Source organism: Lepidochelys kempii, chromosome 3 (assembly GCF_965140265.1).
Source record: "Lepidochelys kempii isolate rLepKem1 chromosome 3, rLepKem1.hap2, whole genome shotgun sequence".
NCBI classification, from domain to species: Eukaryota; Metazoa; Chordata; order Testudines; family Cheloniidae; genus Lepidochelys; species Lepidochelys kempii.
In genome coordinates, this window is record NC_133258.1 from 1278650 (window position 1) to 1301904 (window position 23255).

General features: G+C 58.8%; 1 protein-coding gene across 4 annotated transcripts in view; it reads right to left on the reverse strand.

Annotated features, from left to right (window-relative positions):
* Window positions 1-3416: 3416 nt before the first annotated feature.
* MAPRE3 (microtubule associated protein RP/EB family member 3) overlaps window positions 3417-23255 on the reverse strand; it is a 73719-nt gene continuing 53880 nt past the window's right edge. For 3 of the 4 annotated variants that reach the window (XM_073335453.1, XM_073335451.1, XM_073335452.1), the window contains 6 exons: window positions 12964-13091; window positions 11877-12022; window positions 10445-10646; window positions 8310-8464; window positions 4992-5144; window positions 3417-4548 (listed from right to left, as the gene is read on the reverse strand). In XM_073335453.1, coding sequence (XP_073191554.1) covers window positions 4480-4548; window positions 4992-5144; window positions 8310-8464; window positions 10445-10646; window positions 11877-12022; window positions 12964-13084 — 846 coding nt within the window. In that variant the 5' untranslated portion in view covers window positions 13085-13091 and the 3' untranslated portion in view covers window positions 3417-4479. The remainder of the gene's footprint in view (window positions 4549-4991; window positions 5145-8309; window positions 8465-10444; window positions 10647-11876; window positions 12023-12963; window positions 13092-23255) is intronic. The other variant, XM_073335450.1, reaches the window with a different exon arrangement.

Consider the following 23255-nt stretch of genomic DNA (forward strand, 5'->3'; position numbering starts at 1 on the left):
GTAGGTGCGGGCGACGCCGGTCTGTAGTGTTAGCGTGGGGCGTAGGTGCGGGTGACGCCGGTCAGGTGTGTTAGCGCGGGGTGTCGGTGCGGGTGACGCCGGTCCATAGTGTTAGCGCGGGGTGTCGGTGCGGGTGACGCCGGTCCGTAGTGTTAGCGCGGGGCGTAGGTGCGGGTGACGCCGGTCAGGTGTGTTAGCGCGGGGTGTCGGTACAGGATCTGAGTAGAGTGATGAAAGCCATTTTGGCCGCCGTCCCCTGGAGAGCTAGAGAAACCCAGCTCTTGACTGTGCCCGGGCCAGCCCCGCTGGATAGGAAATCTGGGGTGAGCAAACGACTTTGCAGCAACGCTTCTAGTCTGTAAATTCGGTTCAAGCCCCACAGCGACTTTGTACCTGGTTGTTTGTAACCGTTGGCAGCCAAACCCCTTTGCTTTGGCAGCACTGAACAAGCTGCTCGGTGTGTTTACACAGCCAGCCAGGCACAGTGGATAATCCCTTTAGCGGAGCGGCCCATGTCCCGAGGCTTTGTGAGCTTGACGGGAGAGGGGCTGTGTACGGCAGAGGAAATGCTTTGGGGCACACGGGGCTGGGGGTCACCCTGCGTGAAGGGACCCGGCCTGTGGAAGCCAAGGAGAGGCCGCTGTGCCGTCAGCAGGCAGCTGGTGTCAGGGCTCCGAGCCAAGCTGCACAGCACGGAGTCAGCCAGGGTCACAGGGCACGCACTGACCCTGCCCCACGCTGCCCTGGGTAGCCCCGTGGGACAGACCAGCCTGTGCTCAGCAGAGAGAGACTGACCAGGAGCAGGGCAGGCCAGGGATGGCTGTGCACTGTTGCCAACCCCCAAGGTTTAAAAAAAAGAGCAAATTTAAGACTCTCTGACTTTTAAGCCAATCGTGGTTGGGCTTGTCGGTTGATTTCCTGCTGGGCCCGTTTTCCAGCTGTTCCCTGCAGCCAGGTGGGCTAGAAATGCACCTTTTCTTTGACAGCCAGTGGCGAGTCTGATAATCCCCCGCCGGACTCCAGGAGCTGGGGCTGTCAGAGAAACCCTTAGAGTCAGCATCACTGAACGGACGCTCGCGGGCGTCATGTCCGTGCAGGCTAGTAAGCCGCTAACACGGGCCCGTTGCAAACAGACTCACCGCCCCTGCTGGGGCACTGGGGCCAGCGGGACAAGACGTGCAGGGCCCCAGCCAGCCGGCTACTCCTCTGCCAGCCGTGACCGGGGGCTGTGGACACCAAGGCAGCAGGCACTACCATGTGGCCCCCTGGCACCGTGCTAGGAGAGCGCGAAAGGAAACTGGCTCAGAAACAGGAGCGATTAAATGGCGCAGCAGGGCAGCCGCACACGAGCACTTACCTCTACGGACGGTGCCCGGCTGGCGCCCACACAGGAGCCCGCACCGGGGAAGGGAATCTGGTGTCGCCTAGGCAGTGACACCCCCAAGGACAGTCAGCGCGACGAACACCCTGCGCAGACAGGCTGGCGAGACAGAGTGAGGGGAGACGAGGGTTTGCGACCCAGGGACCGCTTGACGCCAAGTGGGCATAAGGGTGACCGGGATCCCGGGGGGCTGGGATTTACACTCAGACTCACCGGTGTGTGGCCTGGGAGGTCTCCGCTGAAAGCCGGTGTCCTGCCGGGCTCAGGCGCTGTGGTGCGGGGGACAGGAGTTCCGGAGCAGAACCAAAGATCTCTTCGGCAACCCCGGGCCGTGGCCTCGCATGGTGCCCCCAGCCGGGCGGGGAGACCCATTCGCACTCTGTGTGTATGGGGGAGTTGTGCGCTTGGCAACGGAGGCCCTTTTAATACTGAGTGAAACGGTAGCAAAGAGCTGGCGGAGGCCTCAGGAGGAAGCTGACAGGAATGGTAAGGGGGGCCTAGCTGGAGGTGAGCAGCAAAGGTGTGTCCTGGTATATTTGGGGGTGAGGAGAAACCCGGGCACCCTTCAGTCCATAAGCACAAGCTGCCAGCGGCTCCCTCTTATGAGACGCGACCTCACCCAAAGTGGCTGCAATCGGGGGGACAGCCTGTGGGGTACACACTGGCCTCTAGCGTATGCCAGCCCGGGGATACGCTGGCCTGTAGGGGATGCTCTTGTCAATGGGGTACGCTGGCCTGTAGGGGATGCTCTGGCATGTGGGGTAATCCGGCCTGTGGGGTGCGCTGGCCTCTAGGGGATACTCTGGCTCGTGGGATACGCAGGCCTGTGAGGGATAATCTGGCCCATGGGATACACTGGCCCATGGGGGATACTCTGGCCCGTGGGGGGGTACGCTGGCCCGTGGGGGGGGTACGCTGGCCTGCAGGAGAGTGGGGATGTCCAGCCCTAGGACGTGGTATTGTTTTATTTGCCATGGACCTGTTTGTCCCCATCTCTCCCATTGGTTTCACCGGCCTCGCTGTTCTTGCGGGTCTCTAATGGACCTGGTGCTGTGGGGCCACCGGCATGGCGGGCTAAGGTAAATCTGGGGCCCAAAGGGACTGGGTATCATAGGGGGACACTTGGTAGGGAGGGGGAGGCTGGCATAGGCCAGAGGGCAGCGCTGGGGGCGGTAGGGAGCTGATGCCCTGTGGCACAGGCTGCAGGCAGGGGAACGGGGGCGCTCGGCCCGTGGAGGGTGGAACGGTGCCGGGTGAGGATGGCCCCGGCGCCCCAAGGAGGGCAGTGCAGACATGCACCCCCACAGGAATTACCGTGCTGGCTGTGAGGTCACGGGTTTAGTGCCGACAGCCTCAGCAACGTTCTCAGGCCGTGTCCACACCATGGGTGCTGGAGGAACCGCAGCACAGGCCACACCAAGAACCGGGGGCCGGCGCTGTCATTACCCTGGAGCGGCAGGACACGCCTGCTGATGAAGCTGTATCTACACCAGGGGTTCGGGCGGGTTAGCTTCGGGGGGAGCATGGTAGCTAGTCTGAGCAGGCCACAGACGGGTCTTGGGCTGAGCGGGTACATTGCAGGGGGAGCTCCTGGGGGAAGCCAAGCCCTCTCCCCGGGCAGAGCCATGGCGCGAGCGATGGGGGGTGCAGCGTGGGTCTGTGAGTTCGACGGGGTTCAGGGAACTCCGGGGGTTTCCTTTACTGGCCCCGCAGGGCCGGCTCTGGCCTGAGCGAGGGTCCAGCAAAGAGGTGCCAAGGGAGGGAAGCATGGTGCTGGTGGGGTGTGCCAATGGGAACCACCTGCCTCTGCCCTGGAATCCTGGTTTTTGGTCGTGATGCCACGTTCTGGGCAGTGATGGCCGGGGCCCTGCCCTGACCTCAGGGCATTAGGTGCCCATCCCTCAGCAGCTCCAAAGGGCCTAGCCCTCCTGAGATGCCCATCCCCTTTGGAGCTGGGCCCCGGCCTGCTGCTCCGGAGGAACCCGGTGCTCCATCCCCTGGCCTGGGGTAGCCGAGCCAGAGATGCCCCCAGACACTCGTTTACCACACCAGTTTATTTGAAATCCAACGTAACACAGATGCAGGTTTGCACAGCAGGTGACTGGGCAGACAGGCAATACGAACAGGGAGACGGGCAAGGCAGCAGCGGCTGTGTGGCATTCTCATCAAAATGGCAGGCCCCTCGGCGGTGGTGCTGGAACCCGCAGGGGCAGGGACTGAGCCTCCCGGCCCCGGGTCTCCACCTCCAGGCCCGGTCCCGCACCCCCAGCAGCGGGCCAAGTGCCCTGCACTGCAGTCAGGGAGGGGCTCTTTGTGGGTGACCAAAGGGGAAAAAGAACATTCGCAGATCTCAGTGTGGAGCCTGGGGGCTCCCGCTCCCCCCAGCACAGTCGTGTTAGGGGTGTCCCCTGCTCTGGGATCCTGCCAGCCCCCAGGATAAGTGGACACCTCTCCCCCTGCCCTGGGCATGGCAGGCAGGGGGTGGGGCGCGCTGGGAAAGCCACATTTGCAGCTCAGTCGTCGTTTCTGACGTGAACTGAGACCAAGAAACCAACGCGCCGTCCCCAGCGCCTGCGAGGCCAGGGCAAGGCCAAACCTCGTGTGGTGCAGGGACGCTCCTGGAGCCCGCACGCTTCCAAGCCGTGACAACCGGGCCCCGGTGCCCACACAGGCAAAGTGCAAGTAAACTCCATCCCGGGGCTATACACAAAGGGGTCGGGCTGAGCTATAATACAGGGGCCAGGCTGGGCGGCGCGGGGGCCGGAGCCTTCCCTGGGAAGGCTGCAGCGCTCACACCAAAGGTGACAACTGAAATAAATAAGGGGGATGAGGGGGTGAGGGGCCTGAAGGGCCGGGGCCCTTCCCCACCCTGGCAGCCCCATGCATATTTACAACTCGGTTCTCCTCTCTAGGCATGTGTCGGAGTCCGTGGGTCCCAGGATCTGCTGGCTGGACAGAAAGCACTGGGGTGGTGGGCTGGTTGGTTGAAACTCTTATAATGTGTGATAGCACGGGCCGCGGCTGTACACGCAAACCCTCCAGTGTCTATGTCAGGACGAGCACGGCCGGCGCGTCATGGGATGCAGGAGGGCTCAGAGCTAGTACTCGTCCTGGTCCTCCGGCTGCTGGTCCTCCACCTCGTCATCCTCCGGAGGCGCAAAGCCTTCCTGTGGGGGGCGCAGAGACGGCGTGAGCCTCCCCTGGCCCCGTGCCACAGAAACCACCCGGAGAGACTCCCACCAGGGAGGAGACGGGGGGCCCGGCGCCACCTCCCCTGGGAACTCAGCCCCATCCCGCTCCCCGCGCCAGGTGCACGGCTCTGACCGGCCTCCCCGGGAGCGACCCGCTCAGTGCCCCGCGGGCAGGCACTTGGCCCTGGCAATGAGGAGAGACCTGTACCCAGCTCCCACAGCAAGGCCCCAGAACGGGACGGAGCCAGGCACAAAGATCTGCCCTGGCACCCGCTGACCGTGAGCCCCAGGCCCTGCCCAGAGCAGGGCCAAGAGAGGAGACAGCCTCCCCGATGGCCAGCAGGGCCAGCTGGCACCAGCCCAAGGACCAGCCAGCAGAGAGGCTGGAGCTATCCCATGGCGCTCTCGTGGGCACTGACCTCAGTGGCATACAGGATGCCAATGATGCCCGCGATGACGGGGCTGTTCTCGCTCTCGTGCTCCTGGCAGATCAGCTCAATATCCCGCAGTTTGCTGAAGTAGAAATCGCGCTCCTTCTCCAGCCCGTCCACAGTCAGCTTCAGGTCCATGAGCTGGGCAGGGCAGGGAGAGGAGCTGTTAACAGAGCCCGGCGGGACCCGGCGTCTGTGCCCCACAGCAGGACCTGGCTTCTGTGCCCCCCAGCACCCTGCAGGATTGGCATCTGTGCCCCCTGTGAGGAAGCGGGACTGTTCTTAATGTTTCCTCTGAATAGTGTGGGGGTGCCTCAGTTTCCCATATCCAGTTCTTAAGTATCTAGGGGGTGGGATGGGGGTGTATGATCGTTGCAGAACCCTAGAGGGCAGGGGTGTGCAGGGGTCTAGACACAGAGAATGGCCAACACCCTGTTTCCTGGCCACTGATGGCCTGGGCCCTTCCTCCCTGCAAGTTGAGAGCTAAAGGGCTGGAGAACAAAGGAATCAGGTGACCTCCTGGCCCGGGAAAGGGACAAAGCCCAGAGGAGGGGGGGCTGGAGAGAGTTTCAGTTTGGGGCTGGCTTGGGACATGGAGTGAAGGGCAGACGTGGTTGTCTGGCTCCCTGCCCCCCAAAATGGACCCAGCTGAGGGGTCCTGTTCTCTGCAGCTACAAGCTCTGTGTTAGACCATGTTCTTGTTGTCTAATAAACCCCTGTTTTACTGGCTGGCTGAGAGTCCCATCTGACTGCAGAGCTGGGGGGCAGGACCCTCTGGCTTCCCCAGGACTCCGCTTGGGCGGGGTCGCTTCGGGAAGCGCATGGAGGGGCAGAGGAGGCTGAATAGTAAATATGGCAGGCGACCAGCTTGGCTTAACAGTGAAATCCTTGCTGATCTTAAGCACAAGAAAGAAGCTTACAAGAAGTGGAAGACTGGACAAATGACCAGGGAAGAGTATAAAAATATTGCTCAGGCATGCAGGAGTGAAATCAGGAATGCCAAATCACACCTGGAGTTGCAGCTACCAAGAGATGTTAAGAGTAACAAGAAGGGTTTCTTCAGGTATGTTGGCAACAAGAAGAAAGCCAAGGAATGTGTGGGCCCCTTAATGAATGAGGGAGGCAACCTAGTGACAGAGGATGTGGAAAAAGCTAATGTACTCAATGCTTTTTTTGCCTCTGTTTTCACTAACAAGGTCAGCTCCCAGACTGCTGCGCTGGGCATCACAAAATGCGGAAGAGATGGCCAGCCCTCTGTGGAGATAGAGGTGGTTAGGGACTATTTAGAAAAGCTGGGCGTGCACAAGTCCATGGGGCCGGACGAGTTGCATCCGAGAGTGCTGAAGGAATTGGCGGCTGTGATTGCAGAGCCACTGGCCATTATCTTTGAAAACTCGTGGCGAACTGGGGAAGTCCCGGATGACTGGAAAAAGGCTAATGTAGTGCCCATCTTTAAAAAGGGGAAGAAGGAGGATCCTGGGAACTACAGGCCAGTCAGCCTCACCTCAGTCCCTGGAAAAATCATGGAGCAGGTCCTCAAAGAATCAATCCTGAAGCACTTACATGAGAGGAAAGTGATCAGGAACAGCCAGCATGGATTCACCAAGGGAAGGTCATGCCTGACTAATCTAATCGCCTTCTATGATGAGATTACTGGTTCTCTGGATGAAGGGAAAGCAGTGGATGTATTGTTTCTTGACTTTAGCAAAGCTTTTGACACAGTCTCCCACAGTATTCTTGTCAGCAAGTTAAGGAAGTATGGGCTGGATGAATGCACTATAAGGTGGGTAGAAAGTTGGCTAGATTGTCGGGCTCAGCGGGTAGTGATCAATGGCTCCATGTCTAGTTGGCAGCTGGTATCAAGTGGAGTGCCCCAGGGGTCGGTCCTGGGGCCGGTTTTGTTCAATATCTTCATAAATGATCTGGAGGATGGTGTGGATTGCACTCTCAGCAAATTTGCGGATGATACTAAACTGGGAGGAGTGGTAGATACGCTGGAGGGCAGGGATAGGATACAGAGGGACCTAGACAAATTGGAGGATTGGGCCAAAAGAAATCTGATGAGGTTCAATAAGGATAAGTGCAGGGTCCTGCACTTAGGACAGAAGAATCCAATGCACCGCTACAGACTAGGGACTGAATGGCTAGGCAGCAGTTCTGCGGAAAAGGACCTATGGGTGACAGTGGATGAGAAGCTGGATATGAGTCAGCAGGGTGCCCTTGTTGCCAAGAAGGCCAATGGCATTTTGGGATGTATAAGTAGGGGCATAGCGAGCAGATCGAGGGACGTGATCGTTCCCCTCTATTCGACATTGGTGAGGCCTCATCTGGAGTACTGTGTCCAGTTTTGGGCCCCACACTACAAGAAGGATGTGGATAAATTGGAGAGAGTCCAGCGAAGGGCAACAAAAATGATTAGGGGTCTGGAACACATGACTTATGAGGAGAGGCTGAGGGAGCTGGGATTGTTTAGCCTGCAGAAGAGAAGAATGAGGGGGGATTTGATAGCTGCTTTCAACTACCTGAAAGGGGGTTCCAAAGAGGATGGATCTAGACTGTTCTCAGTGGTAGCAGATGACAGAACAAGGAGTAATGGTCTCAAGTTGCAGTGGGGGAGGTTTAGGTTGGATATTAAGAAAAACTTTTTCACTAGGAGGGTGGTGAAACACTGGAATGCGTTGCCTAGGGAGGTGGTGGAATCTCCTTCCTTAGAAGTTTTTAAGGTCAGGCTTGACAAAGCCCTGGCTGGGATGATTTAATTGGGGATCGGTCCTGCTTTGAGCAGGGGGTTGGACTAGATGACCTCCTGAGGTCCCAGGAAGGTGGAAGCTGTGTGAGCTGTGTGTCCTGCAGACAGGCTGCTCACAGAGAGAAGACTTCCCCAGAGTCCTGACCGGCTTCGTAGGGAGCAGGTCCAGAGCATCGCCCGGGGACCCCGTGACACGCCCCAGCACCGCACAGGATCCGATGTTATGCCCCTCAGCACCCCGTGGGACCTGGCACCTGTGCCCCCCGGAACCCTGCCAGTGGGACTGGTGTCTGTGCCCCCCCCAGCACCCCACCTGGGATCTGGCACCTGTGCCCCCCAGCGCCCTGTGGGACTGGTGTCTGTGCCTCCCATGCCCCACCTGGGATCTGGCATCTGTGCCCCCCCAGCACCCAGTGGGACTGCTGCCTGTGCCCCCCCAGTACCCTCTGTAGGGCTTGGTGTCTGTGCCTCCTGTGCCCCTCGTGGGACCTGGCATCTGTGCCCAGCACAGCTGCTGCCCGTGCCCCGGGAGCAGCCCTGTCAGCCACGCCCCTCACCTGCTGGTTGAGCTCCAGGATCTGGGTGTCGGCCTCGCTGCCCCCGTTGCGGGCAGCAGGCGGGTTTTTCCGGGTGATGTTGCTGGGGATGACATTGGTCACTCGGGTTGGCACCGGCATCGTCTTCGGGGCTGTAGGGGAGGTTCTCTGGGGGGCTGGAGAGAGCCGCCCAAGACAGCCAGAGGTTAGCACGGGTCCCAGTGCAGCCCCCCCAGCCCCAGCACAGCCCCACCCCAGTGCAGCCCCCCCCAAGCATAGGCACCCCCCAGCGTGCCCCACTCCCGGTACAGCTTGCTCCCAGAGCCCCTGCTCAGCACAGGCCCTGCCCTCTCCTGCGGGGTGCGGGACACGGGCATGCGGGGCGCGGGTGTCAGGGGCAGGGGGTCAGGCAGTTGCTGGCCAGGGGTCATATAGGGCTGCGCTGGGCAGGGGGTTGCAGACACAAACCATGGTGCAGGGTGGCACTGCCCAGAGCACAGGAGTCAGTCAGGACACCTGGGTTTCACGCCCTAAGTCCAGGGTCTTCCCTGCCTCAGTTTCCCCAGATGGGAGAACAGGACCTCCCCCATGGTGGTGCGGGCTGCGGGGGGGGTGTCATTCATTAGCAATTGTGGGGGGAAGGGGAGGGCACAAGAATGCCTATGGGGCAGCCCCATGGCCCTGTGGGCAGCGGGGTACAGATATCACCCCCCCGAACTGGTGCTCCCCCCTGCCAGGAGCATGCGGGGGAGGTGCCACGTACAGCCACGCACCTGCCCTAGCTCTGTGGCCCCCCCTTGTGGCCCCCAGAGCTCAGCAGGCTCCTCCCCTGCTGCGCCCCCCACCCCACCCTGCCCTGCCCTGCCCCAGCTCAGCAGGCCCCTCCCCGAGTGTGAGGAAGCGGGACTGTTCTTAATGTTTCCTCTGAATAGTGTGGGGGTGCCTCAGTTTCCCCTAGGCAGTTCTTAAGTATCTAGGTGGTGGGGTGAGGGTGTATGATCACTGCAGAGCCCTAGAGGGCAGGTGTGTGCAGGGGTCTGGAGACAGAGAATGGCCGACACCCTGTTTCCTGGCCACTGATGGCCTGGGCCCTTCCCCCCTGCAAGGTGAGAGCTAAAGGGTTGGAGAACAAAGGAATCAGGTGACCTCCTGGCCTGGGAAAGGGACAAAGCCCAGGGGAGGAGGGGCTGGAGGGAGTTTCAGTTTGGGGCTGGCTGGGACATGGAGTGAAGGGCAGACGGGGTTGTCTGGCTCACTGCCCCCCATAATGGACCCAGCTGAGGGGTCCTGTTCTCTGCACCTACAAGCTCTGTGTTAGACCATGTTCCTGTCGTCTAATAAACCTTCCGTTTTACTGGCTGGCGGAGAGTCACGTCTGACTGTGGAGTTGGGGGGCAGGACCCTCTGGCTTCCCCAGGACCCCGCCTGGGGGGACTCACTGTGGGAAGTGCACGGAGGGGCAGAGGAGGCTGAATGCTCCGAGGTCAGACCCAGGAAGGTGGAAGCTGTGTGAGCTGTGTGTCCTGCAGACAGGCTGCTCCCCGAGAGGAGACTTCCCCAGAGTCCTGCCTGGCTTCATGGGGAGCAGTTCCAGAGCATCGCCCGGGGACTCCGTGATACCGAGCCAGCCCCCACTCCCTGCACTCTGGGGAACCCGCCTGCCCCCAGGGCCTACGGGCTGTGCCCCTCCTCTAGCCACCCCCTCCCTCCGCTGACACTGCAATGCTGCAGGGCCTGTGCCAGGCCGGCACTCACTGCCAGCGGCTGGGTGGGGCAGGTGGATCTGCAGCAGGAGGATCCCCCATCACGCACCCCTTCACCGGCCCCCCACCCCATCCCTCACCCCTCTGCTGGCCTCCCGCCCCCTTGCCACCCATCCCCTTGCTGCCCCCGATCCATCACCGCCCCCCACCTCTGGGAGCACCCCACCCCTCCAAACCTACTTGGCACTCCCGAGCCACCAACACACTGCACGCGGCGCCATGCCACCCAGGGGCTGCCGGCGCAATGGGCAGGGCCCGACTGGCACCACCGGGGCAGGGGCTGGGGCAGGCAGCCGAAGGCCATGCTAGCAAGCTGTGCGACCCCGGCGGAGTCGGGATCCTGCAGGCGCAGGGGCGGGGGCGCCAGCTGCCTCCAGGGGTCGGCGACTTTACCTGCAGTGCCAATGGGTTTCTTGGGTTTGTTGAAGTTCTGATCACCTGGGTTTGGAGACGGTGCCACCTCTTGCCCTTGCCGTGCCAGCAGCGGGTTGTATTCCTTCCCATCGTAGTTGGCATCAAAGAATTTCTTAAACCACTGAATAAACTCAAAGTTATCCTGGAACTTCCCTTTCACCAGCTTCTCCACTGCGATGATCTGGAAGGACAGGCAGGGCGTGAGGGGCCAGCAGGCTCGTGCCCCCCCACTGCGCCCAAGGGTGAGCGCCAGGGCAGCTCCTGCAGGGTCAACTGGCATTTGCCCACAACCACAGCTGCCGATTCCTACCGGCTCCCTGGGCCTGTCTCAGCCAGTCCAAAGCATTGGTGGGGGCAGGGGGTGCTGGTGGGGAGTGGCTGGCGGGCATGCGGGGGGTGCTGGCTGGCACAGGGAGGTGCTGGTGGGGGGTGGCTGGCAGCCACGTGGGAGGGGTACTGGCAGGAATGTGGGGGCGTTGGTGGGCACAGGGGATGCTGGCAGGGGGTGGCTGGTGGGCATGCAGGGGCTGCTGACTGGCACAGAGGGAGGCTGGAAGGCATGGGGAATCTTGCATGGGGTGACTGGCAGGTATGCGGGGTTCTTGGCAGAGGGGTGACCGGTAGGTGTGGGGGCTGCTGGCAGGCATGCGGGGGTGTTGTTGTGGGTATGCATGCGGGGGTGCTGGCGGCTATTCTGCAGGGTGCTGGCAGGTATACTGGAGCATGCTGGTGGGCACAGGGGGAGGCTGGCAGGCATGCAGGGGGGTTCTGGTGGGGGGTGGCCTGCAGGTACAGGGGGAGGCTGGCAGGCACACATGGGGTTCTGGTGGGGGGTGGCTGGCAGGCATGCAGGGGGGTTCTGGTGGGGGGTGGCCTGCAGGCACAGGGGGAGGCTGGCAGGCACACATGGGGTTCTGGTGGGGGGTGGCTGGCAGGTACAGGGGGAGGCTGGCAGGCACACATGGGGTTCTGGTGGGGGGTGGCTGGCAGGTATGGGGGGGCTGGCAGATATGCTGGAGGGTGGTCATGGGCACAGAGGGTGCTGGTGGGCATGGGGAGGCTGGCAGGGAGTGGCTGGCAGGTACAGGGGGAGGCTGGTAGGCATGGGGGGAGGGAGGGAGGCTGGTGGTTCTGTCTTGTCCGCACTCGCCTCAGGCTCCCAGGTGGGCTTCCAACCCCCGGATCTCTGACACCGGGGTCCCCACATTCCAGGGGTCACTGACCCCTGGGCACGCGGCTCAGCGCCTGGCAGGGCAGTCAGGAGAGGGGCCCAGCCCCCTTCCAGGCCGTATGGCACCCGAGTGACTGGGGCAGAGGGTGAGCAGTCCAGGCCCTCAGGTCAGTCCAGCTAACTGGGCCCCCACGTGCCGAGCCGCAGGGCAGATGGGAGCAGTGCCCGGCAGGGACCCACCTTGTCCACCCCCATCTTCTTGAAGGCGGCCTGCAGCACCTTGAAGTTGTGGATGAATTCGTGCTCCAGCTTGGCCTGGAACTTCACCTTCCGCAGGTGCACGCAGCCCGGGAAGAGCATGTCCATGAACTGGCAGTAGGCAGCACCTGCGGGCATAGGGTTGCCAACTTTCTGATGGCACAAAACCAAAACCCTGCCCCACCCCTTCTCCGGAGCCCTGCCCCCGCTCGGTCCTTCCCCCTTCCTCCCTCACTCGCTCTCCCCCACCCTCACTCACTTTCACTGGGCTGGGGCACAGGGTTGGGGGGCGGGGGCTCTCTTGTGGGGTGCAGGCTCTGTGTATAAGGGGTTTGGGTGCAGGAGGGGGCTCAGGGCTGAGGCAGGGGGTTGGGGAGCAGCAGAGGGTTCAGGGTCCCGTGGCACTTCCCACGTCTCCCAGGGCGTGGCCGCCAAGTCCCTGCAGCCCCTCGGCGCATGGGCGGCCGGGGAGGCTCCAGCCCCGCAGCTCCCATTGGTCGTGGTTCCCAGCCAATGGGAGCTGCGGAGCCGGCACTCGGGGGTGGGGGGTAGAGCGTGGCACCTCCCTGGCTGTCCATGCATGCAGGGGCTGCAGGAACCTGGTGGCCACTTCCGGGAGCTGCGCGGAGCCAGGGCAGGCAGGGAGACTGCCTCAGACCTGGGGCCCTGCTGACCAGACTTTTATCGGCCCAGTCAGCAGTGCCAACCGGAGCCGCCAGGGTCCCTTTTCCACCGGCCCTTCCGGTCAAAAAACGGACACCTGGCACCCTATGCAGGCAGCGCAGGTGCTTCCATGCCTGCCAGGAACGGCACAGCTCTGCCAACGCCCCCCCAGTCCCTGGATCCCGAACCTGGGCCCCCCCTTGCCCTGCAACCTCTGGCAGGGACAGGGCAGGAGTTGGGGGCTCGGCTGGTCAGAGGGCACCTCTCCCCAGCTAGGACAGGGCAGGGGCTGAGGACTCAACCGCCCAGAGGGCACCTCTCCACGGCTGGGCTGGCTGGCTGGGGCAGAGCCACTGGGCCCCTCCTGCCCTTGCCCCTCGAGCAGTTCTGGGCCCAGGACCCCTACCTGAGCAGAGCTGTTCGATCTTGGTGTAGTTGAGGTGCAGGGAATCATTGACCCAGGCTAGCATGTCATGGCGACTCAGGTTCTCGCTGGTCACGGATGTGGAATACACATTGACGGCCATGCCCCAGCTGGTGCACAGAGAGAGGGTATCATGGCAGGCTCGGCAACCCAGGCCCCCTTCCCCCCGCCATGGGGCCCCGCGGGCCACGGGCTGCTCCAGCTCAGCTCCCCGCCCAGCAGGGCCAGGGCCGGGGCCAGTGGGCAGCGTCTCCTCCATCCCAGGAGCCAGCCTGGGTCGCCTGCCACCCATCTGTGCTCAGGTGGGAAGTGTCCCCAGGAAACACTGGGCTCCCCAGTGTGCCCGGCTCAGCCTGCGGGTCCCGGGGCAATGGATGCTGGGCTGTGCAGGGCCATTGGCACATGACGTCCCCTGCTGGGGGCAATGCATGCCAGGGGCCGGGGGCAATGCAGGCTGTGGGTACACACCGTGCCCTGCTGGGAGAGCTTCCCCTGCAGGTGCTCCTTGAAAGCAGAACGTCACCAGGCTTTAGCCCAGCAAAGGGCAAGGGTGGGGAGTGGGGGCGCCCAAGAACCCCTCTTGGAAGCAGGTGCTGGGAGCAAACACCCCATGCGATGGAAAGGGCGACGGGATGAGTGAGGAATGTGCACGGCCAGGGCTCAGTGCCCTAGTGCCCCCACTCCCCACAGCCCGGCCCCCCACTGAGCCTCCTACCCTCAGCACTGGGTCTGAGGGGACAGCGTCCCCTAGTGCAGTGGTTCTCAAGCTGGGGTCTACAGACCGCAGAGGGCCTGCATGGCCTAGCCATTAACCCGACACACCCGCTATTTCGGTTTGCACCACACCCTCCCGGGGTACGGCCAGCGCCGCAGCGCTCATGGCACAAGTGTCAATGTAAAACAGTCACTGCCTAGGACAGCAAATCAGAAGCAACAACTTGTTTTTTTCTGAGACATCTGGCGGGTGGAAGTGGAATATTTGTATCATGTGCGAGCAAATTACATTAAAATGGAGACGTTTTTAAAAGGCCCTAATTCTAATCCTGCAGGCTGTGCTGAAGCCAAGGACAACGCACAGCCAAGGAGGAGGAAACAAGTGAAGGACGGAAAGTTTGAGGAAAGCGACAGTGATTTCGGTGTTATGGAACTTGGCGACAGATGAGCACAATGCGTTGTGTGCGTACAGATCCCATCCACCGGAGCAGTGAAACCTGCAAACCTGAACCCACAACTCCCAGCAAGGCACTGGAGTGTAAAGACAAATCCAGAGACTTTGTCCAACAAGAGAGAGAGGCATATAATCCACAGCCAACGCAAATGACAAATGTAACATTGGTTCCTGGCAAGGCTCTGAAAGCATCTTTCTCTCCAGCACTTTGGATTGCAGAGTGAAAACTGCCCTGGCACCGGAGACGAACCGCTTCTCCCAGCGGCTGTAGAAATGTGCATCGTGCTGGTAAGCAAAGCTGCAGCGAAGAAACTTAAGGCTACGCCACTTTCGAAGGACATGGCTAGGAGGAGAACTGACGAGAAATGCCGCCAAACCGTACATGTGAACAGTTTGCAGTTCAGCTTGAGGCGACAGCTGCTGTCGGCAGTGCAGAACGACAAGTTCTTGGTCATTATATGTTTGGCTGCGGGAAATTCTGGAAGATTTTCTTTTTTGTCAGGAGCTACCGGACAGGAGAAGAGGTCAGGACGAGTTCAGGGCTCATGACAGCTGAATTGCTGAACTGGGAGAAGTGTTGCTCTTTGCACGGATGGTGCAGCTGCCATGACAGGCCATAGGAGCAGTGTCGTAGCAAGAATCCGCGCCCGAAACCTGCAGGTGACGAACACACTGTCTGTTGCCTCGCCAGGCCCTTGCAGCAAAGAGACTGGGACCCGAATTCCATGATGTGCTAAATGCAGCTGAGACCGTTGTGAATTTTGCCGTTTTGCCAAGTCGCGGTTAGCGCTGGGAGCAGGACGTGACAAGTTACCGTTCCCTGCGGCAGCGTGCTGGCTGTCTCGCGGCAGCCTGGCCGAGTTCTGGAGCTTCGCACGCAGCAGCTGCTGGGTTTTCTTTCTGTGCACGAGCCCGAGGTCATGGCACTTCTCTGCCCCGACGTGCAGCGCGACACTCGCCGGCCCACAGACACTGTCACTTGCGGGATGCGCGACAGCCAGGCCCGGGGCCCAGAGAGCAGCTCTTCGGAAGAAAGCCGAGTTTGGGACACGGAGACTGAGCGGGGGAATCTCAGACCTGGGTCCGCCACTGAGTGGATTTCTGGACACTTCCAGCACCGCCTCACCGCGGGAGAGAGACGTGGCCGCGCCCCGTCCACGTCCGCAGAGCACTTTGCGCTGGGTCCGGGCTCTGTGCTCAGCGTTTGCTGGAGCTGCTCGAGCAGACCCCTGGCCAGGCGCCGCGGCGGAGCCCCAGAAGCAATGGAAGTTGCTGGTTTTCCCTACGCCATATCTCTGAGCAGCCCCAGTGGCACCATGTCACTGGGCCCAGGCTCCGAAGGGGCCCCAGCCCAGCCTGCTCGCCCCGGCAGCTCTTCTCTGCTCCCAGCCCCCTGCCCACCGCTCGGGCTCCTTTCCACCCCCTGGCCACAGCTGGGGCTCAGAGAGTTGGAGCCCAGTGCCGCCTGTCTGGGGCTTTGGCCCTCCCCCCACAGCTCCGCGCCACCGGGGCTGACCCTTCCTCTCCTCCCCCAGCTCCCCGGGGCCGTCGCCAGGGCTGATTCTCCCCCTCCGCCCCTGAGCTCCCCGCATTGCTGCCAGAGGGCTGGCCACCAACCCCCCCAGCTCCTTTCTGCCCAGGGCTGAGCCTGACCCCCCAAGCCCTGCTGCCTGACACCTCACGTCGCCACCCCCACCCAGACGTTCCTCCACGCCCCACCCGTGGAACACACCCGACGTTTCTGGTAATCTGGGCATGTGTTCGTTTGCTCTGGTCAGTTGGGAAGATCAAAAGGAACAAATGCCGTTTTTTGTCAAAAAAGTCGGGATGGCCAGGACAGGGCTTCAAAAGGGAACTGCCCCAGCCAAAAGGGGGCGTATGGTCACCCCACCGCCAGGCAACTGGGTCGACTGGAGTGGGGGCAGACCCCGGCCTGGCTGGCTGCACCATTTCCAAGAGGCCAGAGCAATTCCCCACCCTGGCCCTGGCCCGGCCCCAGCTGCGCTCCCAGCTCAGCCTGACAGATGCCATCACTTCCGAGCAGGACTGGTGAGTGTGGCCAGGGGCAGGGGGTGAGGGAGTGGGTCTCTGGGGGACTTGTGAGGGGATGCTGGGCTGCAACGAAGCGGCCTCTGGCAGCACACTACTGAGAGTATCAATTCAGGACAAACTGCTTAGAGCAGGGCAGTCACAGCCCAAGGCTGGGGTTTCTCCACTTCTAAGGCACACCAAACCAGCCAGACAGAGAGGACTTCAGTCTCACCCCACTGGCTAACCACAAGTCACACAAGCAATTCCCTCAGACACTCCAGTTTCCCAGTATCCCCACCAGTGCCCCTCGTTGTGGGGACAGATGGTTATGAAAACCAATACCCCAGTAAAAGAACAAAGGGTCCCTTGATCCCAAAGGACCAAGCCCCAGACCCAGGTCAATATACAAATCAGATCTTACCCACAGCTCACACTGTTGCCAATCCTTTAGAATCTAAAATCTAAAGGTTTATTCATAAAAAGAAAGAAATACAGATGAGAGCTAGAGTTGGTCCAAGTAATCAGTTACATACAGCAAGCAAGTTCCAAACACAAGCTGCCCAGCACATTGCCTGAAAGCCTTAAAGTCCTCTCCATAGACATGTCCTTGCTGAGTCCCAAGATGTATCTGCCTTCTCTCAGTGGGTCAGTTGTACAGATGATGGTCCTTGATGGGCCATCAAGCAGGCTAGGCAGAGCTGATCTGTCTGGGGTGTCACCCAGAAGCATAACACAAGTTTAAAATACAGACAGTATAGAACCAATACTTATAACTTTAAATACAAAAATGATACATGCAAACAGATAGCAAAATCACAACCAGCCAACCATAACCTTGTCTTAGACACCTTATTTGACCCCCTTTGTACAAGATTTGGTGCCACTACAGGACCTTGGTTGCAACAATGATCTATACGGTCACAGTTCATGTCAATAATGTCACACTCCCAATGCAAAATTGATGCAGGAAGGGATGACACAAACATCTCTGACTGCATCCCAAGGGCTCCCTCCCCATCCTTGGTTCTGTCTTACTACAGCTTGTACTGGGTTAGAAGCCGTATCCGTGTATAACAGAAACAGTTTATCAAAGTCATGGTCAATAACATGATTGAATCTTTTTACAAACTCAAGATAAAACTTGGTTAGAACAGTGGATTGGATCTGCTCTTGCATCATGGTTCCTGTATGTCTTATGTGATCTTGCCAAGAGCTAAAGAAAATAGCTATTTTATCCATACAAGCTCTGGCAAATGTTTGGAACCCAATTAACATCAAGTCAATGTAGATATTAATGTTGTTCATTGTATAGGAATCTTGGCATTTAGCCTTGAAAGCAATATGGTAGTGTGCCTCAGTTTCCCTTTTCCTACAGCACATCAGGTCTGGAAGTCTTTTCTCCTGTGAAAAGTTCCAAGACTGTTCATAGGCACTAACTGTGAAACATCAGTATAGCAAGGCCTTTTAACACAAAATGTGTTTATGTATCTCTTAACACGTTCTAGGGTTTTCCCAAAGAATTAGGCGCACTGTGCATTTTTACAGTGCTTGGTAACAGCAACGCATTAGTTACAAAAATCACAATTAGCAACAACAACAAATCCATTGCAAGTGTCCATCTACAATCATTTTTGTCATGCCCCACCTTTGGCTCAATACCACTGGGGTTTGGGCATTTTAGGACTACCCTGTGGCTTCCCTTTGCACAATTAAGTTATCTTTTTCCTCCTTGTCCTGTAGAATCAAACCCTGATTTCTCTTGCTTAACAGAATTCACTGGTTGATTGGGTGTGCGCTCTTTGCTAACAGCTATTAGCAAATTTCAGAGCAGCAGCCGTGTTCGTCTGTATCCACAAAAAGAACAGGAGGACTTGGGGCACCTTAGAGACTAACCCATTTATTTGAGCATGAGCTTTTGTGAGCTACAGCTCACTTCATCCGACGCATTCAGTGGAAAATACAGTGGGGAGAGCATAAGCTTTCATGAGCTACAATATAAATCTCCCCACTGTATTTTCCACAGCATGCATCCGATGAAGTGAGCCGTAGCTCACAAAAGCTTAGGCTCAAATAAATTGGTTAGTCTCTAAGGTGCCACAAGTCCTCCTGTTCTTTTAGCTATTAGCAAGTCTTTTCTCCCTCTGTCAGCCAGGTAATTTTCATCAACAGAGACAGGAGCCTGTTCACCAGTTTTCAGATCCTTAACTGCTACCGATTCCAAGGCTGGACTCTGTCTTAAAGATACCACACAAATCCAGAGAGTCCGACGGTGAGAGTTTGCTTGCTCTCCCCGGCATCCTTAAGCATTCAGCCCCACAACTGTTCTGCTCTGAAACACCAGGAACCAAATCTGTCCTCAGACCCTAAGACACAGACGGTTCACTCACAGAATCAGCATAGAGAGATTCCTCTCTCAACAACCTTGTCTCCCCAACGAGCTGGCCCAACACAGCCACTTGGCTACAGGGCTCTTCAACTTTCTTAACAGCTTTCCCTCCGTCTGAGACCTTCTCAAAGCTCTCCACACTGGATCGCTCAACAGGAAAGTCAGTGGATCCATTCACACCAGAAAATTTCTGGCTGTTAGGAACTGAAACTTCCTTGATCAAATCACTTCCACACCCTTCAGCTGCAGCCAATTGCTTGCACAGACCACCCTGAACAATCTTCTCTTCAGGAATCTAAGCACCAGTTCATCTTTACCTTGCTCCACAGAAGCATTGCTCTGCTGAGCCACTACCAACTCCTGAGTTTTACTTACACCCAGAATCACCTCTGGCCCATCAGGCAGATTCCTACACAATCCCCTTTCTGGCAAACTGCTAGGTTTCATAGTCACAAGGTCAGAGGCATTCTCCTTCCCTTTGCCACACACAAGTTCAGGAATCTTTTCCTTCTTGCTACAGGTTTCCACACCCTCAGTAGGTAACACAATCACACACCTTCATGCTCTCCTTGTGCCCTGGCTAGGATCTCACCCTGATTAGACAGAGTTGCTGCACCCTTTCCCAACCACACACTAGCAACAGGCAAAATACAAGCACCAGAATTGTCTGGGCTCTGGGATTTTGCTAGGACACGAACGGGATGCGACCTAGTTACAGGGCCATTCTCCCGAGCAGACACAAACTTAGGACCCTTCCCTTCCTGGGGTTTAGCTGAATCCAGAACCAGCTCTGAGACACCTGCACAACCCTAAACCATCACAGGCTGAAAGGCCCCTTCTGTCTGCTCCACAGACAAAGAAGAGCAGGACACACTTTCTCCTTTCCCAGACACACAGCTTGGGATCTCATTCCCCTTGTCCCAGCACACAGGGCTGGTCACAGATAACTGCTTGGAGATCAGGGTAGCTCCCTCCACAGGCAAGTCAATACCCCTGACAGACACAGACACATTCCCTTCACTGTCCCAATTCTCCACCCAGCTAACAGGTAAGGTCCAGGGACACTCCTCTTCCACTCTCCTCGCCTTCCCACCCTGCTGACTAGACACAGCCATCAGCTCACAAGGCTGCCTAGGCTCATCCAGACTTTCCCTGCCTTCCTCTCCCTTGTCCCAGCACCCAGGGGTGGTTACAGACAAATACTGGGAGAGTGGGGCAGCTTCCTTACCAGGCAAACTGCTGTTCTCCACACTACACTGAGCTACTTCCAGCAAATCGCAGTCACCCTGTCCAGGTTCACTTTACAAGCTGAACAATCCATCCCCCATCAAAAATCCCCCCTTTCCTTCCTCAGTTAGGGCTTCCACCTGACCATTCACTTGAGATCTTTCTGTGCTTGATTGAATCCCAGATTCACTATTGAGACATTAGACAGACATTCAGACACTTCACTCACAGACAAACAGCCATTTCCCACCAGGTTAGAGTCCCCCTCCCCTGGTCAGAGCACAATGGGTTAAACACAGACAACTGCTCAGAGTCATACAACATGCCAACAGGGCCGTCCCTGGTACTATTCTGGGGGGCTGGCCCCAGGCCTCAGCGGTTTGGGGGGGCGGGGCTGGCTTGGGGGGCAGGAGGGAACCATCCCCCAGCACTCGCTGGCGGTGCGGCTGGGGCCAGGTTGCTGCACTTCCCGCCGCCGGTGAGCGCAGGCCTGACTCTGCTGCAGTCCTCAGGGGAGTGGGGGCGAGGCTGGGGCAGGAAGAGGCAGGGCTGGGGCAGAGTGGGGGGGTTTGGGGAAGGGGTGGAGTGGGGGCGGAGCAGGGGCAGGGGGCCTGGGGAAGAGACGGGGCAGGGGCAGGGGCTGGGGCTGGGGCAGTACGCAGCTGCGCAGAGCACCAGGGAATGCGGTGCCCCAAGTTTCCTGGTGCCCCATGCAGCTGCGTACTTTGCCCATGGGTAGGGACGGCCCTGCAGGCCGACATAGTTATAAACTGGACTTTCAAGAGGATCCCGTTTCTGCTGTTCTTCCCTTGCTTTTTTGACTTCAGCTCCAAGTCTGGCAGTTTCTTGTTGCATCTGGCGAACCCTCTCCTCTCTGCGAGCCCTTTCCTCTCTTTCAGCAGCTTCTCTTTCACATTCAGCCCTTTTTCCTTTCGCTTCTCTCCGTCTTTTAGCACCTCTTTTTTCCAGCTGGACCAAGACTTGCTTCTCTCTCATTCGACTTTCTGTCAGGTTTTGATTACGTTCAAACTGCAGGCTGTCTCTCAGGGCTTGCAGCTTCATTGCTTCTGCTGATTCTTTCTGGCTCTTGGTCACTGCTCTTTAACCAACAAAACTCTCATTCCCAAAATTCAAATTTGGACAGCGTGCAGTTCTGATCCAAAGCTTAATTGACCTGGCTCAGTAGCACAACTACACCACTGTAACAAAGCGGCCTTTGGCGGGACACAACTGAGAGTATCAATTCAGGACAAATTGCTTAGAGCAGGGCAGTCACAGCCCAAGGCTGGGGTTTCTCCACTTCTAAGGCAAACCAAACCAGCCAGATAGAGAGGACTTTGGTCTCACCCCACTGGCTAACCACAAGTCACACAAGCAATTCCCTCGGACACTCCAGTTTCCCAGTATCCCCACCAGCAGCGCTCCCTATAGGGACGAATGGTTATGAAAACCAATACCCCAGTAAAAGAAAAAAGGTTCTCTCGATCCCAAAGGACCAAGCCCCAGACCCAGGTCAATATACAAGTCAGATTTTACCTACAAATCACGCTGTTGTCAATCCTTTTGAATCTAAAATCTAAAGGTTTATTCATAAAAAGAAAGAAATATAGATGAGAGCTAGAGTTGGTTGAATGGAATCAATGACACACAGCAATGGCCAAGTTCTTGGTTCAGGCTTGTAGCAGGGATGGAATAAACGGCAGGTTCAAATCCAGTCTCTGGAGAACATCCCCAGCTGGGATGGGTCATCAGTCCTTTGTTCAGAGCTTCAGTTTGTAGCAAGGTTCCTCCAGAGGTCAAAAGCAGGATTGAAAACAAAATGGAGAAGACGCAGCTGCCTTTTATAGTTTCTTGCCATGCGGCCTGTGCTTCCTTTGTTCCAAAAACAAGCTGCCCAGCACATGGCCTGAAAGCCTGGCTGAGTCCCAAGGCGTGTCTGCCTTCTCTCAGTGGGTCAGTTGTATCCCTGATGGTCCACAATGGGCCATCAAGCAGGTTAGGCAGAGCTGATGCCAACTTGTCTGGGGTGTCCCCCAGAAGCATAGAACATGTTTGAAATACAGACAGTTTAGAGCCAATGCTTATAACTTTAAATACAAAAATGATACATGCATCCAGATAGCATAATCCTAACCAGCCAACCATAATCTTGTCTTAGACACCTTATTTGACCCCCTTTGTACAAGATTTGGTGCCACTATAGGACCTTGGTTGCAACAATGATCTATACGGTCACAGTTCATGTCAATAATGTCACATGGGCATCAGGAGTCGGGGCTGTGTGGCACGGCCTGGGCACACCCCCGAGGGGAAGGGGCAGGCTGATAGCACAGGGCCGGGTGGGCCAGTGTGCGTCTGGCAACTGCTGGTTCGTAGACAGTGCCCTTGCGCTGGGCTGGGTGGAGTGGGGACGGCCCCACCATGCCATGCCCCATTGCCCCTGGCCGGCCTCTTGCTCTGGGGACTGACCCCCCCACGCTGTGTTCCATTGCCCCCATGGGACCCCACAAAAGGTTAATCCGGCCCTGCTGCCCGGCCAGCCATGGAGAACGACGGATGAGTTTGCAAACCCCAGGGCAGACGGACTCTGCAGTCGGATGCAGGCAGGCCTAGCTCTGAGACACTGTCCCAAAGCCGGGGGGGGGGGGGGGGAGCGGGAGGGAGGAGTGAACGCAACACTGTGCAGTCAGTTCTCAGCTGGTTCACATGCATCCAAACGGGGTATAGCAACAAAAACCACTTTCAGATGCTCTGCTGCCCCCGGCACAGCGCTCCCCAGTGAGCCCCCATTCTGCCGCCCCCGGCACAGCACCCCCCAGTGAGCCCCACTCTGCGACCCCCGGCACAGCGCTCCCCAGTGAGCCCCCATTCTGCCGCCCCCGGCACAGCACCCCCCAGTGAGCCCCACTCTGCGACCCCCGGCACAGCGCCCCCCAGTGAGCCCCTCTCTGCCGCCCCCTGGCACAGCGCCCCCCACTGAGCCCCCACTCTGCCGCCCCCGGCACAGCGCTCCCCAGTGAGCCCCCATTCTGCCGCCCCCGGCACAGCACCCCCCAGTGAGCCCCTCTCTGCCAACCCCGGCACAGCGCCCCCCAGTGAGCCCCTCTCTGCCAACCCCGGCACAGCGCCCCCCAGTGAGCCCCACTCTGCCGCCCCCGGCACAGCACCCCCGAGTGAGCCCCACTCTGCCGCCCCCGGCACAGCACCCCCCAGTGAGCCCCACTCTGCCACCCCCTGGCACAGCACCCCCCAGTGAGCCCCCACTCTGCCACCCCCGGCACAACGCCCCCCAGTGAGCCCCACTCTGCCGCCCCCTGGCACAGCACCCCCCAGTGAGCCCCCACTCTGCTGCCCCCGGCACAGCATCCCCCAGTGAGCCCCCACTCTGCCACCCCCGGCACCTGAGCCTTCTCCGGAGGTCCCACCACAGAAGCAGCCAGGACCCTGCTTATCCCGGGACAG